The sequence below is a fragment of the Cryptomeria japonica genome, chromosome 2, assembly GCF_030272615.1.
Source record: "Cryptomeria japonica chromosome 2, Sugi_1.0, whole genome shotgun sequence".
In the NCBI taxonomy this organism is placed as follows: Eukaryota; Viridiplantae; Streptophyta; class Pinopsida; order Cupressales; family Cupressaceae; genus Cryptomeria; species Cryptomeria japonica.
Window position 1 is genome coordinate 625,422,254 of NC_081406.1, and position 20,680 is coordinate 625,442,933.

Below are 20,680 nucleotides of genomic sequence, written 5' to 3' on the forward strand. Positions count from 1 at the left end.
CTGAAATCATACAAAGCATGGTTTCAAGTTTCAAGGGAATTCATCTACCTCAACTGAAATGCCTGCACTCTCAACAAACTGCTTAATTTGACATTTCTGTGTCCACTTGTTCTAGCATTCCATCTCCATGCATTCATAGGCATAATGTCTGTTGTACTTGCATTTGTAACAAGTTAAAATTTTAAATGACCTTTCTTTTTGTTTGCATCAAAATAAGATAAGGCTTCCTATTTCTGCTTACCCTTCCTGAGCTTCTTCTTTCAACCTTTGTTTCCTCTTGGACAAGGATGCTCCACATTGAATTGTATAGGGGTAACTTTTACTAAGCACAAATAATGATCAAGAATGCTTCCCATGTCGGGAGAATCCATTCAAAAAAATGGTTGTGAACTCCTGATCTTGAACATTAGATCAGTAACAAAAACTAGTATAGTAAATCAATCTTATTCATGATATTTATCATGTTAGATTCGCCCATACAAACATAGGACAACTTAAGTCTCCAAATGAACCTTTATTAAAATATTCGCATTTTGGTATCTTTCTCAGAATATTCATGTTCGAAATGAAGCAAGAATCATAAATTTCTTTGACAGACATTACAATATCATTAGCAGTCTTCAACAGAGTCTGAGACAATCCTTTTTATAGCTTAGCAGCCTTCACTACATAGCCAACAAGTGATTGGGGATCTATTAGGGTGGTCAATTTGTGTTCAAGAATACACCAAAGATCCAGTTCCTCCATGAGAGTTTGGAATCTAAATTTCTATGGGATAATGTCTCCCTCTTACCTGTTACAATCTGGGATAAAGTTTCCCTCTTACCTGTTACAATCCCTTAACACTTTTACAGACTGGAATGTCAAGAACCATTTGATGATTTAATCAAAAACACAATCACCTCAGGTAGTAAATAACTATTGTCCCCTTCCAGATTTACTCTAGATTGTTCCCTAGAATCACAGTTGCAATAAAGCAAGAGATGAGTTAGGGTTAGGGTTATATCTTTGCCAAGTAAAATATCTCTTTTAAACAATATGAGCCTTGATTAGATCCTGCAACCATAACCAAGGATAAATATATACATATTTCTTCAATTATTAGGGCTAGATACTAACATGTAATAATCCCAAATCATTGTGTAGGCAATATCTATATCAGTTCCTACTATTCAAACGCATTAGGGTTTGGATAAAGAAGCATGATAGGTCCACCTGAAGCCATCCCCGCACTAAGCCCTAGAGCAAACACTTGCCCTCTTGGCCCCAATGGCAAGCAACATGGACATCCACTCGGGGTAGTCTACCTAGTGGGGTGCTTGTACCTACTTTCCCTATTCATGCCTCATCCCTTAAGGCCAATAATCAATCATTGTAGAGTCGGAGAGGAGATCGTGATAGGGGGCCTCTTAATTGTCGTATCTAAGCCCAAGAGCAAATATTTGCCCTCTTGGCCCCAACAGCAGGCAACATGGATATCCACTCAAGGTGGCCTACTTAGATGGTGATCTCATACTTACCCCTCTTCCTTACACCTTCCCTCCCTACATGATTGGTGTTCACAAACAGATTCATTAATAGACATGCATTTTATATCCAATCATACATATACATAAATAAGAGATAAATGTTAACAAATAATGCATAGGCTAAATATATACCACAAGAGCAATTATTAAGATTATTAGATGCTTGTTATAACAGATCTGAAATAGTTAGAGGTCTGCTGCTTTCACACGTCTGATCTGAGTGTATCTTCTTGATCAATTGTTGTAATTGCTTCTATTCGGTGATTTGGATGACTGCTGTAGATGTTTAAATCTGTGGATGTTCTTCCCCCAAAATGATTGCTTGATCTCCTTCAATTCTGCATATATTCCCCTTTTCAAATCTGCTTATAAGATATTTATGTATCTGCTGTCATACTAAGAATTCTGCTTTTAAAATGGACTCCTATATCCTCCTTTCTGCCTTGCATATCCTTTTATATTTTCTTATTTTATTGACAAGACACCTCTCTTTGGAAAGAGATCCATTTAAAGGGTCATGTCTCCTCATTGCTGTGTTACCATTTAAATCAAATCTGTACTTCTCATTATAGATAAAAAATGCCCTCCTCAAATGAAGTTCTTTTCTCCCTTTTTATACCTCATGTTTGAGGGAGTCGTAACTTTTTATTTAATGCCTTTCAAGTTTTTCAAGTTTCAACCCTTCATTAAACTTACTAAATTTTAATTATTTAATTTTATTCTTTTATAATTTAATTTTATTATTAGTATTTATTATTAAATCCTATTTTAAAATGGGGACATTACAAACCACCAATCGCAAGTACATGTGCCTCTGACAAGCATTTAATCAATCAACCTCTGAAGGGTTGAATTACATAGATAATCTTGATTACAGTTAACTCTCTACTAAAGTTTGGTTCTTCAAGCAAGCAAAGAAAAATCTGAAATCAAGATCTATTCCACAGGTAATCAAGAGAAAATTTATTTAATATTTCATAACCAAAGTGAAGCATGAAAGAAAAAGCATATACCTTTTCTAGTTTTGGGATCTTTCTGGACAATTTGATAATCATTGGTTTAGGAACACCTCATACAAGTAAATATGCACTGCTTATAAGAAGCTATGTCATAACCATGCACAATTGTGGTCTTCTGTTTGTGAGCCCAAAAAAATTTGTTTTAGATGGTTGCTTATTCTAAAAAAGCTTGTTTTCAATGGCATTTATAATTGTGGTTTCCCTGTCAATCTATGCAAAATGTGTAATAAAATTGAATCATTTGAGCATTTGTTTTTTGACTGTCCATTTGCTTTTAAAATGTGATCTATCGTTTTGGGAATTTCTCTAATTTGGGATAATAGGGAAGGGTTTAATTGGGCTGAAATCTTGTTTGGGCATGACAAAAGCTTCTCTACTGAGCTTAATGAATTCCAATTTCTCTTAACTGGTGAATTTTTGTGGCATATTTGGAAAGCAAGAAATGATGATTTATTCCAAGGTAGAAGAAGAAATCTTACTGACTCCAACAATGAGCTCATTTCTTTTTTAAATAATGATACAGGTTTCAATGATCATGGAGATCCTGAAAAGCAGGTTCAAGATCCTTTTGAAATAGGGCCTCACTTTGGTCTACACAAAAGAGATTGTTAATGCACACTTCTGGCCACAGGATAGAAACAACATTGACAATAAAGAGTTGTAGCTGCCTAGAGAATATATGGAGAAAAATAATGTGTCCAAGCCTTAAAAAGAAAAAGAGTTAGAAGAGTTAGAAAACAGTAGAAATACCAGGAAATCAGTGAATCATGAGCCGATTGTTAAAGATCTGAACTTAGAAGATGAAGCAGAACCTGTTATTGGAACCTAAGAGATAGACTACTATGAAAATGACAGTGACCAAAAGTGTTGTTGGAAATAATATGTTTTGTCATCAGTCATATTCTGTGGAGTTGTTTTTGGTAGCAGTGATGTTTAAATATTACTCTTTTCAGTTGGATATGTTGATGTTTAAAAGAGTTAGAAATCAGTAGAAATACCAGGAAATCAGTGAATTATGAGCCGATTGTTAAAGATCTGAACTTAGAAGATGAAGCAGAACCTGTTATTGGAACCTAAGAGATAGACTACTATGAAAATGACAGTGACCAAAAGTGTTGTTGGAAATAATATGTTTTGTCGTCAGTCATATTCTGTGGAGTTGTTTTTGGTAGCAGTGATGTTTAAATATTACTCTTTTCAGTTGGATATGTTGGTAATGGTCCCTTGTTGGCAACTGTGTTTCTATGCAGACTATTTAAGTCTGCTGTGTTTATGGGTCTTTCTGACTGGAACTGCCTTGTGGCTGGAGTGTGCACCATATACTGTAATTGCTCCTTGGTCCTTTTTGGTAATCAATCTCTAATATTAAAAAACTATGCATGACAGGATGCAGAGAAACTCAGATGGCATTAATTAATGAATCCAACTTGGCCAATTTCTAATACACAACCTGATGTGAATGGCCAGACTCTCTTCCAACTTCCCAAGTTTCCAATGATATTACTATCCTGCTTCACAAAAAGTTTGGCCAGTGCTAATCCACATATATGGTGCATGGCTGTTTGTTTACATTCATTTTCAAAGCATTTGAGCACCTTGAACCTCTTCACAACGAACTTTAGTCTATAAATTTTGTATGGATGGATCTCCATAAGCATTTCTACCTTCTCATACTTCGTCTTCATAAATCTTATTGTTTGAAAAAATCTCAGGTATATAAGATATTAGGAAAAAGATGGCAAAGACACAAATCCCACAAGTATGGTTGCAAAATATCCACAAATTCCTTAGACTGGAATTCGACTGCAAAACTTTCAGCTCCCCGTCTCTCATCACTTCAATCCAAAGAGGATTAGTGGCTAGTGATTGCAGATAAGAAACAGAGTTCAATGCTTGGACTCTATGCAGTTAGTATTTAATTTATATTATATAAATATAAAGTGGCATCATTAGCCAATGAACCAAACACAACCTTCAAGTTCTCTGAATATACTCTCATCCCACTTTCCTGGTAGCTTGGAAATTGAAAATGCAAAAGCCCTTGCATTCTCAGAATATCAAGACAACACTTCTTCAATATCTTTCTCTGCCAATTATAAACATGTTAAGGGCTAAATTCCTGACAGTATCTGGATCGCTGTCTGATAAATCAGCAGCAATTTTAACAAATCTAGACTCTGTTTCATGCCTATGTTACTTGAAAGGGTTGCAATCTATGTTCCTTTAAATTATTGCCATATGATGAATACAATATAGAGCATCAATAAAATTGCAACCATCTTTGTCGAAACTCTGAATCCTAACACATATATCCATAATCAAGAGGCCCTCCAAAAACATTACACATGTTTACAGTGTTGGTCATATTTCCTAGAAGGTTACTGTAAACAAATAGAAATTGTAAACGAGCAAAGTAGAAAATCTATTTCCAAATTTGAATAAACATTGCATGTACTTTTTCCTGCACCAATACATGAACTCAAAAAGCAAAAAAAGTTCAAACAGGCTACAGCAAAAAGATTTAGCAAACATTCACCTGTAAATGTGGTGTCACCCTCTTGATCAACTGAATCTAGATCAATTTTTTCACTAGAGATTGAATTTTGCTGCTCTGGCAAATCACCATAGGTGTTATCAGCCATCAAAGAATGAGATTGAGAAGGCTTCTCTTTGATTTGACATACACGTTGAGAAACCTGAAATGACATCTGCCTTTTAGGAGAAATTCCTGTGCAATTTGAATTATTATTAGGAAGTGTATAAAAGCTTGAATTCTTCACATGCTTTGGTGCCAAAAGATGCATTCCTCTCTGCTTTCCCTCTTGCTGAACTAATTCATGCATACTGCAACCACAATCAGAGGAACAAGATACTGGTAATTTTTCACTGCTTTGTAGAACCTGTGTAAGTGGCCGGCGTCGATCACGTCTCTTGACAAGGAGCTCATCTGTATGCCCCACATGAGATCTTTTCCTTTTATAGCTTAAGGACCCTTTATTGTTGATGATAAAGCTCTCATTTTCTGTGGAACTAGCAATACAAGAAGCACTACAAGCACAGTTCTCAGCAGGGACTACTTTTCCCATAACATCAGAAACCATGGCTATAATAGGCTTCTTCTTTGTCTGGGCAATTCTCAACCCAAAGTCCTGCAACCCCCTCATCCTAGGCATGCCTTCAATTCCATCATCGTCCCTGTTTATCTCATTTTCCTGTCTTACTTTTTGGATGGCCATTTGTCTGGAACTAAACTCTGTGATTGTATTCTGACCTGATACACCAGAATTCTCAGCATCCAGAAAATCACTGTAAATGCAATCATCAGGAGCATACTGGCTCTTATCACAATTTTTTGATTGCTCTGCTAAAGTAACACATTCCTTTCCATCTGAGCTAACTACTTCAGGACATGTGGATCCTTTTCTTCTCTCAGCTTGCTGTTTCTCGAGTTCAAGAGCATGAAGAATAGCATCTTCACGACGAGCATATTTTTCTCTCTTCTTTGTGGGAGCACCAGCACAAGATTCTGCCTTTATGATGCAGTCATTGAACTCCCCACAACGAAAAGCTTTTACTCGCTTGGACTTCTCCAAATTGTACCAATCCCTGAAAGAGTAAAAACCTCAGAAATTGAATGTTCCACGCAACATTGTAAAAAAGATCTGCATGCAATAAATACTACAAAGAGGATGAAGGTAGTGCTAGAAATTTGTTTAAGTTCTTAAAAACTCAAGTTTCATAGTCAATTAGACAATTAGAAGAAAAAAATCTAGACAAGGGGCAAAACATGTCTTCATATTATATATACATGCCAAAGAGATTAGAAACTGTAGCTACCTTTCCCCAAAAAGTGAAAATGACAGAAAATTCAACAAATCCAGCATTCTTCTATGTGTCATTCTTGAGTAGCTATATTTCAAGGTTTTTACTAGGCCTTTAGGTGTTTTGTTCACATGGGCCATGTTTGGATTCATTTCTGTGGTTTGCATTATTCATGATTCATGCATTTGAGTGATAGAAAACTTTAAGCGATCATGGAAGTTAAGTAATAACGGGTGCCACATATCCCTATCCTGTAACACTATTGCTAAACATAGTTTACTTGAGTTGTTTAATAGCTCACGGAAACATTTCAAAAGTGCCTATCCCAGAATTGCTTTTATATTCTTTGATTGGCAAGGCCTTATTTAGTCCTAAGCTTTATCATGAAATTGAAGCCCACTGAATACAAACTTTAAACAATATGATATTTTAATTGAAAAAATCTTGTCCCGCAAGAGGGGTCTTATATACCCAGTTGGCAAGCTGGCTACACTATAAGCTAAAAATCACATATACCTATACAATTTTATGATTTGTACTGCTAGAACATATCAAAAGATCCAGAAACATCATCCGTTTCTGGCAGACAATCAAAAAGTATTTTGGCTACAAATAGCAAAGTCTTTATTAATAATTATCCTAAAAATATACAATCTTCCCATTTTGTCAACTATGTTTCTATATATTTTGAATGATCCATGTATGTTTCATGTGCATTTTCATGACCTCATAATTATCTTGTTTCATTCTATGACAATTTAAGATGAAGCCGATCTGAATATAGTGCTTTTGGTCACTAAATAATCCATTGTTCCGTGGGACATGTTCGCTCCCCCTGCTCCTCAAAAAAAAACTAGTTTTTGAAATGGAGACTTCCTAGGCCTTGGCAAAAAGGACAAGATGTCTCGTCACCATCCCTTCACTGCCACTTGTTGGAGGAAATTATCCCAGGACATCCCTACAATGCAAGGGATGTCCCCATGAACATCCTACAAGTAGGAGGCAATCCAAGACTCCCTATTGTAGGCAATCCAAGACTCCCTATTGTCCATGGGAAAGCCAACGGATACCTCTCTGTCCCTCAACTATCTTAAGGATGGCAAGAAGTCCACATGCCCCAAATAAAATACAGCCACTTTTTTTATAAAAAAAGTACAAACCCTCACCTTAATAAATGAGTGAGGCCCACCAGGGCCAACAGCCCCCAAAAAAATAATTAGTATGATAGCCCACCCTCAATTGAAAATGCCACCAACAATTTGGCATTCACATTGAACAAGAGGAAGAGGTAAAGGAAGAGTCCCCATCCACTTCAAATGTCTTCGTCAATCATCATCCAACAAAGTAAATTCAAAACTAAACTTCCCACTCAAATCTTTTAAGTTTGAATGTCTTTTTTTTATGTTGAGGATTACAATATTCAAATAAACAAAATTTAAATATATTATATAAATGAACAATTCATGTACCCCTTTTCCTAATTTCCAGGGTTTATGCTTTTTTTGGTTCGAAGTTTCAAGTTTATAAATGTTGCTTTTTGGGTTTTGAAATGTTGTTTTTAGAGATTTTTTTTAAAATCAATGTTTATTTGTATAATGATTAAATAGATAGCTAGTTTAACTTTTGTTTATTCCCTCTACTTTTGTACCTCGTGCAATCTAAAAGAAGAATTAAGTAAACTCCTCTTTTAGATTTTGCTTTTTGTTTTTAAATGTTTTAATTTTTTATTTTATTTTGTTACTAAAAGAATCAAATAAGGATTGGATCTTTTGTGTATCCTCTGATGTTGTTGTGCTTCATTCAATCTAAAGTAAGAAAAAAAAGTGAAAAACTTGTTTGAAGAACTAGTTGATTAATTTATTTATTTTTAAATATTACTATTTAGCTAATCATTTGTCAAACAAACAACTCAAGGTTGAATGAATGAAGATTGCAAGTTTTGTGTATCTTTTGCTTTTGTAGCTGATGCGATCTAAGAAAGAAAAAGATAAGGATATCCCTTGTGTCTTGAGCTCTTGCATTTTATGTAATAAAGTTTTGCTATAAATTTTATTTCTTAAGTTGTTATAAGTGAAAGGAAGAGAGATATGTGGAAACACTTGCTGAACTAATCTTAGACGAGAGTATTGTGCAAATGTTAAGATTTTTAGAATTACAAAAAGGAGAAAAACATATAAAATATAAACAAAATCATACAAACAAGTCTCTCATTTACATGGGGAAAATCCTTTCAGGAGAAAAAACTCACACTTCAAAGCAGCCCAATGTATTATTGAGCTAATTAAACAAAGTTGCAATATACTTGCAGTGCAAACCTTTGTAAGAGTATCAACAACTACAGATACTTACAGTGCAAACCTTTGTAAGAGTATCAACAACTACAGATCTAGAGTAATTTTGCAAACATAATAATACCTACAAACTCACTATCCTCTACCTACATCTCAAGCATTCTTCATATACTCAACATTAGGAGCAAGGTCAAGACACCTTTCCTAACAACGAGTTCTCATAGAATATATGAAGATGGGGATGCTGGGAATCTAGAAATTCAAATTGAAATTGCAAACATAGATGAGCGGGGGGATACTAGTTCAGTTGGGAGTACTACCAATTTCAGTTGCCTTCCAAATTGTTGGGAGAAATTGCCAAGGGTCACTTTAATAAGAAGGCCCCTTATGCAATTTGCTACAAAAATATAGCCAAACAAATATACTTGTTCACAGGGAACTTGGCTAGGGAAATATCATTTTTATGACCTTGAAATCCAAGGCAACATTTCTAAAGCTAATGCACGTCTCCTTCACATCCCTAGCAAAGCTATTGGGCGTGTGGCAGTTTGACACCAGAATAGAGAGGTGATGAGGTTTTCTACTCACTTCCTTGAATTGCAGACTCCAACTAAAAGTGAATTTGAAACAAATGTGGATGGAGTGTACCTTGCCAGTCAAACAGATGGTACAATTATGGACGACTACATTTTTTTATTTTTTTTTGGGATGACACAAAACAAGGACAAGCACGTGCCATTGTGGGAGATTATCAAAAACAAAAAGATCAAAACATGCAGCCTCCCTCCATGTCGCTAGATACTTTTTGAATCCATCATTGTTCTGTAGCACGTCCTTTGGAGATGATACATAGGTCACTACGGGTCCATTTACATGCATAAACAAATTATCTCCCACTCTGAAGGAGCTTCATGCAGCTATGGGAGATCTGCTTATAGGTAAGCAAGCAACGTATTTTTTCACCAATAAGTCCACTAGAGAAAGCAAGGTCACCTTCAAACTAGGGGGATAGAAAATGCTTTGCCAAATTCTCTATATTTCTTATAAGATCACTGTAGGTATAAAATTTTGACTAAATTGTAGATGATCAATCTTGATAAAATTTATTTTTCTTGCAAAGCAATGTTGGAACTTTTTTGGCAAAGATGCCAAAAAAAATCAATGGATGGCATAGACATTCAGATGTGTGTTTATATACAACAAAGCACAAAGTGCAGAGATTCTTTTATTCTGTATATACCAAGGATATTTAATTCTGCATATACAGAGATAGCAAGGCAGTATGACTGGAACACTTTAATCTGAGATAAAATCAAGAATCAAATTGTCTATGATGATGCTGTTGAATTAAAATCACCTTTGGACTCTCACATGTGTGGTAGGATCAACAAGACACCTGATAACTCAAGATGGATCTTGAAAACAGAAGGTTACTGCTATTTGTTAAGGCCTAAAAAAGATCCAGTGCAAAGGAAGAACAACACAAGGAGTCTAAAATCTCAAGAGATCATTTCAATGGTGCTAAAATATCATTTGTCAATTTCAAGGTGGAATAGATGTGTCAACCACCATTAGAGAGAAACAAGAGTTAGAAAAACAAAGTTTTAAGCTCAGTTAAACAAAAGTGAAGGAATCTCCAAAATAGATTCAAGTGCATGATGTTATTGCTGTGAAGTATGATTGTCCATTTTAAACCATGGAAATAGCAAACAAGGCATCAACTTCTGCCAAAGGGACTTACAAGGTTTGGAAATGTCTGCAAAGATCTGCATCGCAAGCAAGGACCAGAGCAGCTAAGGCAGGGTAGTAAGATAGGGAGCAACCAAGGTACTACCTTTTTTTTGGTACTACTTAAGTTAAAGGAGGTTACAATAAGGGACTATGCTAAGAAAAACACCAAACAAAGCACTACCAAAGAAAAATACAGCCATAACCACAAACTAAGCTAAGATACAAACAACACCTAGACATTCATAGTTTCAACTGCTCTTACCAAAATGATCTATCCAAAAATGTCTTCCCAAACAAGGTGATAATCAACAAAATTGATCCATCCAACCGACTCAAGATGCAGAAGAAACTCTAACAGAGATAAGCACGGTATCAAAGCCCACATCAGACTCCAGATTTTGGCAATTCTACTATCACTCGATAATCTCATGACTCGACGAATCTATCAAGTTGCAGACAAAGACTTTTCAATCCAAAGCTCCCCACAGCCTTGGCAATCAAATATCAAGAATGTCCTTATGTTGCAGGCATAATTTTGCCAAACAAACAACAACAAGAAACTTTTGAAGACAATGAAGAAGTAACTAGAAGCAAATGAACAAGCCACTTAAAGAACAGGAAAGACGGCTTAAATATAGCACTGGTTCCACAAGAAAAAAACAGAATTAAAGAGCAGAAAAATCTGAGTTTAGAGGAAAGAGTCAGAGAGAAAAAAATGGTGTATTATACATGAACACCGACTGGAGACACAAACAAGGAACTTATTTCCACAAAATATGTCAAACAAACAAAACAAATCTAAAGGTGTTTTTCAATTTGTCATATATCGAATCTAAACCACCAAAGTCCTCACAATAACAGAAAGAAAAGAAGGATTCTCTACGAAAAAATTGAATCTTTCCCACTTAGGATTCCACAGACAATCGCATTCAAATGCAAAAGGCAAACAACTACAAAAAAATTAAATGGAGCAATATTAGAGTGGGGAGGGTGGGGGGGGTGAGGGGGCAGGAATGAAAAAAAAATGAATCGTCTTTAATGCGATAATGGTAGAGAAGGATCCTTTATAGTCAATGTTGATCCCATCCAACAACAAATAGACATACCAGATCTACAAAATGTTAAGCATTTGGATAAGCATTTGGATATATAGTTATCGCAAGGTCTAGCAAATGGCAACCACATTGCATACAACAATTGAAAATGAAAAATTTTCATAATGGATGATGAGTGAGCAGTCAGGAATGAAAATAAAAAAATTTAAGCAAACAATTATAACCATCTAGAAGAAATCATCTTGCGTGACAGGTAAGATGTTTTGCAATATTCAAATATGATTTTATTGTTATCTGAGAAGACTAAATACATGGTATAGAGACTTCAAAAAACATGGATACAATTTACTGTCTGTCGAAAAAATCAATTACAGAAGATGCACTAACTATGGTTGACAGATTCTACCAAAAGTTGGAATTTAGAGATTGTGCAAAGCAAATGTTGAAGTCTGAAATGGATGTAGCTCAGTTTCAGGACAGGATATAGGACCTTGTAGGGAGAAGGCTAGATTGGAAGGTATATGGAAAGGATCAATTTAAAACTGGAACAGGAAAATCCATGCACTCAATATAAGAAGAATATGGAAAAGAAGAGGGCCCAAAAGGCAATCAAACAAGTAATATCATCAACCAAAAAAGCATAAAGATTGGATGATATTGAAAACCAGAATGGATAGGATGTTATTGTTCAAGATTGAAAACATAAAGCAAAGATGACACGGGTGAGAATATATTGTACAAAAAGATGAAAGAATCCGCTTCATAGTATTGCTAAGCTTATGGTCTCCACAACAAACTAGAGGAGACTCAAAAAAAAATTACAGAACATGCACATAAAGCAGAAAAAATTAATTATATTAATAACCACTGGTAATTAAAATATGTAAATGAGACTTGACAGTAGACCCAATCACAATAGCCAAGACTTAGGGTATGAAAAAAAAGTAAGAGCATAACCAACCAAAAGACAAAATAATGCAGTACATAAATTCATTGATGTCAACTCAGTGTCTAAAGATTTTGTAAATTTAAAACTAAAAAAGATAGTTTAAAGATTAAGTTACATGCATTACAAAGGCTTATTTGATCTGAGTTGCAAATGTATATAAGTTGATAAAGTTTCAGGGGAAAGGAGAAAACTCTAGAGTGCAATTGGAGAACAGATTAATTCCAAAGAGTATATACAAGCAGAGAAGGAAGTTACCATAACTTATACGTCATTGCTTTCATTTTAACTATAATAAGAAACAATGGGGCAAATGCAAGACGTGATGCCACCTTGGCAAGGACTTATTTCCAGTATTAAATCAAGTCCTGTTCCTGCTGCAACATTGCCCCTATCGTGCATTAATAACTCTGACCGAGAGCATGCCTTGTCTCGATGAAGAGATTTTGACCTTACACTTCCCAAAGGCTGCATTGTTTGGTATTTGGTGCAACTACTTTATGTGTAAGAGCTCACATTGGAGTTTCTTAAAAAATACATGTGTTTGATATGATGGCAAATTATCTCATACTTGCTGTTGTCTAAGACCAAAATATGCTTTGCTGCTGATAAAATATGTACTAGAAAAAGGTGAGAGAAATAGCAACAGATTGTTTAGGATCAAGGTCCTTACATTTGAGAGTTCTATTATATTTTAATGCACTCGGAAGACATCTAGAGAAACAACAGATTAACATGGGATTGTATACTTTGTTCGTTTATTGCTCTAATAACAAGAGCAAAATTAAAAAAAATAATAATAAATATCAGTTTGGATGAGAAATTTTGAGCTAAACACATAACTGAATGCATGAGCAGATGTGCTTGATATGATGCACAATGTGTATAGTTATACTGTAAGAATTGATTATTGAATCAAGAACATTATAACTGTTTGAAAAGGTGATTGCCCTCAAGGTTGCCTACATAAGGCTAACCATTCATAACACAAAATCAGAAAATGAGAAAGAACCTTTTGCTGTCAATTTCTTCAGCTCATGCATATTAGATAACATATATATAATATTTGTCTTCTTCTTTCTAAGATTGTTTTTCACTTCACAAAAATCCAAAGACTTGGGTTATGTAAAATGCAGCTCAAGTAACATGAACCTAGTCTTAGTAGATTCTTCTTCAAATTGTGAGCACCCAATAGAAAAAGGAGCAATGTATACATTGAAAACCCTTCAATATTATATAAGTTTAGAACCAGGTGATCCTAACAAATAATTAAGCAAGAATATATCATGACGTGCTATCTCGCGAGCAGGTGAGGTGAATACTCACACGCTGGCATCTTCTCTACCAAGAAGCTTTACAGGCGTTCCAGATCGAGGAGACATCAGATGTGAAAGGGAAAGCTCATTGGCAGCCAAAATCCTTCCGGGCCACCAAGACCCATTTCTCCTCCTAACCCAAACTATGCTCCCGATGCTATCATCAACCGTCGCATCATCTGATCCTCCACCCATTGCCATCAAACAACAAGCACTAAACTATCCGTTAATTGACAAAAATTCAAATTTCCGTTAATTCACATAAGTCTTTTGAGAACCCAAATAAGGCCCCTACACGGATTTCTTCTGATTGCTAGCTAGCCTCCTGCAAATGTGAGTAGAAACCTGTTAGGCCTCCACGGAATCCAAGCCTCCGCCGCCACCAATGAGACCATTCGACAATACTCTGTCCTTAACGGACTTTTCTGAATAAGCCACAGCAGTTTCCAACCCACTCCCCTAAATTGTAACATACAGATTTCCATTCAGTCACTAGATCATCGTTTTGCTACCTGAACATCATTACACTGCTGATCAAGGGTTCCAATCAGGATTCACGTCATATAACGGACCTTGACCATTTCATCGCAGCGGAATAGGCGGCAAAACATTAGGTTTTTAATCATTGTATTTTTGGACTTGTTGCAGGCGAAGAAATCATTGTATTGGTTTGCTAGAATACCAATTGGTCAACAGGACCTCTGTTATTTGTTGAGCTGAATTTAGTGGCAGGTATGTTGGAACTGGATTTGCATATTTGTATGTTATCTTCTGTCACAGCGAGTTAGGTTAAACGGTGCTCATAAACAACAATGACTTAGGTGTGAAAAAGGTTACTTTGAATTATAAATTATTTAGAATAACCTTAGTAATAGTTGTGCATACATGTGCCCTATCTCTAAGTTTGTATTTTTTCTTTTAATTAGTGATGCTATGATGTTTTATAAAAAAAATATATACGTGTTGTGGTTTATAAAGGTTTCTTATTTTATTCAATTTGAATGAGAAGTCAAAGGGTTGTAGTTCAATGAGCTGAGCATAATTGGTGAGGATGATGGTATGTGATATAGAAGCCATCCACCAAGGTTCAAACCCTCAGAGGCGTGTTTGGGTCGGGTTCGACTTTCGGGTTTTTGAGGGACTAGATCCCCTACAAGACACAACAATACTTGTTGAAAGTTTTACAAATAGAATAGCAAGTTAAATGGGTTTGATTGTAAGGGAAATTATATGATTAAGCATGCTTGAATTAGAGTAATATTGGGTTGGGTGACCACTTAGAAACTCCCAATACTTTAACCCTATGATTGCAAGGGAATTTATATGGTTAAGCGTGCTTGAATTAGAGTTGTATTGGGTTGGGTGACCATTTGGAAACTTCCAATGCTTCAACCATGTGAAGAACTTTTGTCTATGCAACATACAAGATGCACCTTTGACCATATTTATTAATTAATTAGAAATTAGAATATAATGAATTTTTATTTTTAACTAATTAATAATCACGATCATAGGTGCATCTTATTTACTGCATAGACATTTCCCTATGAAGATCGCCTAGATGCAATGAGTGTTGTGAGGAAGTTTCTTGTGAACTATTGGTTGTGAAATATGCATCGTTTCATTTTAATTTTAAAAAAAAAATGAAAGCTTAGTGGACCATTCATGCTCGTAAGAAATAGGTTCTTATGAACTACAATTCATGAAATCAGGATCAATAAAAAATAACCAAAAAACTGCATAAGTGATAAAACATCACATAAAAAATTAGAAATAAAGTTATCTTTACTATTTTGTAGTCGAGTATATGTTGTAAAATAAAAAATATTATTCCTGGAAGTATTGTCTTTTCTTATTAGTCATTGCCTTGAACACTAGACAATAATTCGAATTAGTGCATATATTTTTTATCTAAGAAATTGCGAAAGTTTAGAAACATAAAAAAATCAATTGTTCAAATCATTTAATTGTTGTTATTTTCTGTTTAGTTTGTTAGTTCTCTAAAATGTTTCTTATGTTCTAAAGGATACACCCATAGAATACCTTTAACCTTAAGGGCATAGAGTCAAGTTGAATGATCAAGCAAACCTTGTAATTGAAGTAATAGGTAGTTTGGAGCAACTAACAAGAATAGGTGTAATACTTCTACACTTTAAGCTTTATAGAGTTTGGAGGGACGATACATTAGATCCCACATGACAATTAAAGAGAAATATTTTAAAATTCAATGTAAGAAAAAGCTAAACCTTAATTACACAACTTAAATCTAATTTGTTTATCACTAATTTCTATCTGTGTTGGCTTTTATGATGGACTACTATTGCAAGGTGTGCACCCTTGGTCTCCTTGCGTTGTGCAGCACAGTGCTTGGGTTTATGACATGGCTTAACCACCTCATGTGGATTCATTAACTAGCATGGTTGTATTGAGCATTAACAAGTCGATCTTTTGATGCAACGACAACCCTTTTTTTAACAAATGGTATCAAAGCCTAGGTCATAGGTTCAAACCCCTCGCTTGCGTTGGGAGGGGGGATTGTTGCAAGGTGTGCGCCCTTGGTCTCCTTGTGTTGTGCAATGTAGTGCTTGGGTTTGCGACATGGCTTAATCACCTCTCGTGGATTCATTAACTATCATGGTTGTATCGAGTATTAACTGGTTGATCTTTTGGTGTAGTGACAATCATGTTTCTAACAATTACAACTAGAGATCTTTTAAGTAGATTACAAGTGTATGAGAAAGGAATTTTTTGGAACACTTTTTTTAATAATTAGATGTGCCCTCAAGAGCAATATGTCTAGTAAATAAATTCCATTTATAAATTATAATGACAAAAATAATTTCATTTGATTTTAGAATATGAGTAGTTACTACTTAAGATTGGTGCATTCATCCTTGGAAAACTTAGTCAAAAACATTAAATTGAATGTAAGCTATATATAAATCACGATTCCCAAATGGATTGAATGTAAGATGTTATTTACTCAAGATATAATGTTGTAATGATGCAAATCATGTCTCCATCTAAATTTGTAAACATCTATTACTAATCCATAATATTGTATGTGTTGGATTAAAGGTTGTTACATCTATCATTGGAGACTATGAATGAATCATAAGAACAAAGCAACAAATATGCTCTCAAGGATACGTACATCTCCTAAAACACTATGCTAGTAACGAAGAACTATATGCAAACATGCTTATTATGTATTGTCCTTGAGAACATTTCAAACACTTTGCTTCAAGATAAAAATTTCATAAAAGAATCTAAAGCATTTGGCTCCCTAGACTGTAAGTTGTGACTAAATTGCATGGTAATTCCTATGTTGCAGAAGATAACTTTTATTCAATGCTCATCCTTCTCTAATGATTGGCATTTATTGTACTTACAATACATCAAAATTATAATTACCTTCTTGTTACAAACAAAATATTGAAATAAAATTCCTATAGCAATCACACCATTAACTTTCACTCATTTTCAAGATTTAATCTTAAAATGACAACAAGATTCTTGGAATAGCTCCACAATATGATTTACCCATTTTACATACCATAATATTGAGATATGTTGGAACATCATAGTGAGTGAATCTCTTCACTACTCCACATAATCCCTTATGATTTGAACATTTGATTATCTTTTACTGGTGTCTCGTCCATCATTTGTTGAACACTAACGAATGCTAAGAGGGGGGGCATGAATTAGCACATACTAAAACTTGATCAAATAAAACTATTTAAACCATAACATCCATCCAAATCAATGTGCATGAAAGTAAATAACAAATGAATCCACACAAGAACACTAAGAATTTTAAAGGGAAAACCCAAACTGGGAAAAACCATGATGAGAATCAAACTCACAATATATTGATTGTTTACAATATTTTTGGCCACAGGTCAAGGAGCTCACTACTCTAGACTTGTAGGCTAAGGTGCACTACCTTGGGACAACATACAATAGAAGGACTTGCTCAAGTGAAGATCACTTCTTCATGGCAAGATACAAAACAACTGTCGAGATACAATATGAAAAATAGATTCAACTGCATAGGAAATGACATCTATCAACATGCGGGTAACAATTAATGGATCAATACTCATCTAACTGCTCTGCAACATTTTTAGACCACTGCTTCACTTCACATTTGCACCATAATTCTTACTATCTCACATATACTTCTTACTATCTCACCTATGCTTCAATCATTCATCTCTAGTACTCAAACACAACTAATCTATCCATTATATATCAACCAGATCAATAATAATCTCTATTAGGTCAGCCAAAAAGGAAATGTAACGTGTACATAACATCGACCCAAAACATTTCATGTTAAAAGTAAAGAAGACACGTAAGGGTTTACTCTAGGTTGACACACCTTCCAAGTATCACCAAAACTCTTTGCATGCAACTGCTCGGACCAAAAAGACATAAGCTAGTTCAAACCAATTTGCTTTACCAAAACACAACTTCATCTAGACCCAAAAATAGAATAATTGGTCCACAAAAAAAGATGCACAACACCTTAGGAATAAATAGCAATTGATCCACAACATCCTCAAAGCAGTATCAAGATGAAGAAAGCAGCGCATTCCTCTGCACACTCTTGAAACAATACCAGAACTGATCGTAGACAACAATGTCACTCATGAACAACCATCCAATCAACTAGAAATTTGAAATCAAACTACTAGAAACATTCTACAATAGTCAACATAGCCATCTAAAACATATCCAATGCAAATACATATTCTAGACCATGATATTGTTCATCGAAATAGTCAACGGAGATAACAATACCACTTCTAGACCAAACAAATAACATCAATCCTCTGGAAAAACCTCATATCATCAACCTAATCCATCTAGAAAGCACAACATCAACCTGCAAATAACTCTACAACATATAATCAATCAGATAAACATCCAGACCAACAACCAAATGCAATCAGACATCAGGAACACGAACCAGAATAAATGGGCAGACAAAATATTGCACCATACACTTATATTATACATCACTTATGCACCATGAACCAACAACACAATACGATCAAACCATAATAACACCACAATACATCCATACTAACATCACAGTACATTTGGACCAAACCAATAGCCAAAAAGATCAACCATATTAGCACCAACAACTAGACCATCAACAATAAGTTTGACATCAATGACAACAAAGACACATATGTGTAACATCATTTTCTCTAGACATTTGTCTTAGGCTCGACATGTCGACCTTTCGTTAATTTAGTATTTAATTAATATTCTTAGTGGCCCTCTTAACTACAATAAGGTTAAACTCTGTGAAGATATAACCACTTAGAGAACTAGTATCCATACCGTGTGAAGATCTAGATGAAAATATTTCTTAAGAAGTATTGGGAGAGTATGCACACTAGAAAAACTTGGACATTTTTCTTTGAAATAACAAGCTTTACGAGAACCCTCGTCCTATTAAAACCTCAAATGCACAATCTCTCAACCTTTGCACAATAGAAAAACTTGGACATTTTTCTTTTAAATAACAAGCTTTACGAGAACCCTCATCCTATTAAAACCTCAAATGCACAATCTCTCAACCTTGTAGCAACATCACCTATTCTAACAACTTTGATCTAATATGTCAAAGCACCAATTCTTATAATAGTCAAACTCCAAAACCTTTAATGTTAGTAGTTATTTATTATTAACTCCTTAATGTATTTGGTTCCTTTATATTGATTTTATATGACAAGTGAATAGCTTTCCTTAAAGAGTAAATTGAATTAAAAGATATAAATAATATGCACAAGTCTCATTCTAGCGATCTCATTACTAATCATCTAGTTTCCTCAAATTCCTCACTACTTTCCTCAATGAATTTGGCAACACTAACCTATAATGGAATAACTTCATCTAAGACACTACTAAATAAATCAAAATTAAGTTATCATCCTAAAGTAACAATTTTACAAAAATAGATAGTACTTCTTTTAACTCTTCCTTCTAAATGATCGGTCATGTGGGAATTCCCATTTCATTTGTTACATTGTATATCTTTGTCTTAGTTAAAGTTAACAACTCTTTACATTTTTCATTTAGATCAATCCTAGTATTGTGTATATATGTCTATTCATTAAGTAACTTGCTAACATCATTTACTTTGAAATGAATTTTGGGGAAAATATATAGCTTAGTATACTTTATGTTCATGTACATCTACTTCATCTAGTATAGTTGAAGCATCCATTTATCCTATATCTCCATAATCTTTTCCTCTACTTATTTTCTTTTACTAGATGTTTTTACCGCATTCTCTAGGGATTCCTATAAGTCATCACATAGTGTAGAGATATTTTTTATTTTATCCTTGAAAATATAAAGGACAATCACTTATAATATATCCCTAGAAGCCTTTGCTTATGTGTGGATTTTTTTCCCACACTAAATCCTTTATCTTAAATAATACTTCTAACTCAATTGTTCTCTTTTTGTGTCATTACCTTGTTATGTTGTACCTCACAATTAAGGTATCTAAATAGGAATAGGAATATTTTGCATAGAAGTTGAATTTGAGTTGTAGTTTTATCTTTTAATATTTTGGCCCTTTTCAATTATTTTTTCAACTTTAAATCTCCCCCTCAAGTTTGGCATAATTGAACTATATAGCTTATTCATAGTAATCAAACTAAATATAGTAGTATGAACCACTAGTGGCGTTGAATTTTGACCTAAAACATTTCCTTCCTCTTAAATATTAATTTTCTTGCTAATTATCGAGGGAATTATTAAACTTGAAGCTTATAGTGTGTTGGGACCAAAGTTTAAAGGGCTGGATCAAAAGAAAATCTAAAGTAAAATTTGCTTACTTGACTTGGATCCTTATAAAATATGCATCTCCTTCTCTTCCTTTAATAATTTAGGGTTTAAAAAATCTATGATATCCTAAATATCGATTGACCTAGACTAAT

At 34.5% G+C, this 20,680-nt stretch overlaps 1 protein-coding gene across 1 annotated transcript in view; it reads right to left on the reverse strand.

The window, feature by feature from the left end:
• Positions 1 to 14,534, reverse strand: part of LOC131078673 (uncharacterized protein At1g51745) — a 31,879-nt gene extending 17,345 nt beyond the window's left edge. The window contains exons 1-2 of the mRNA XM_058016424.2: positions 13,720 to 14,534; positions 5,085 to 6,154 (exon numbers count right to left, since the gene is read on the reverse strand). Of these exons, the coding sequence (XP_057872407.2) occupies positions 5,085 to 6,154; positions 13,720 to 13,910 (1,261 nt within the window). The 5' untranslated portion in view covers positions 13,911 to 14,534. The remainder of the gene's footprint in view (positions 1 to 5,084; positions 6,155 to 13,719) is intronic.
• Between the last annotated feature and the right edge of the window lie 6,146 nt (positions 14,535 to 20,680).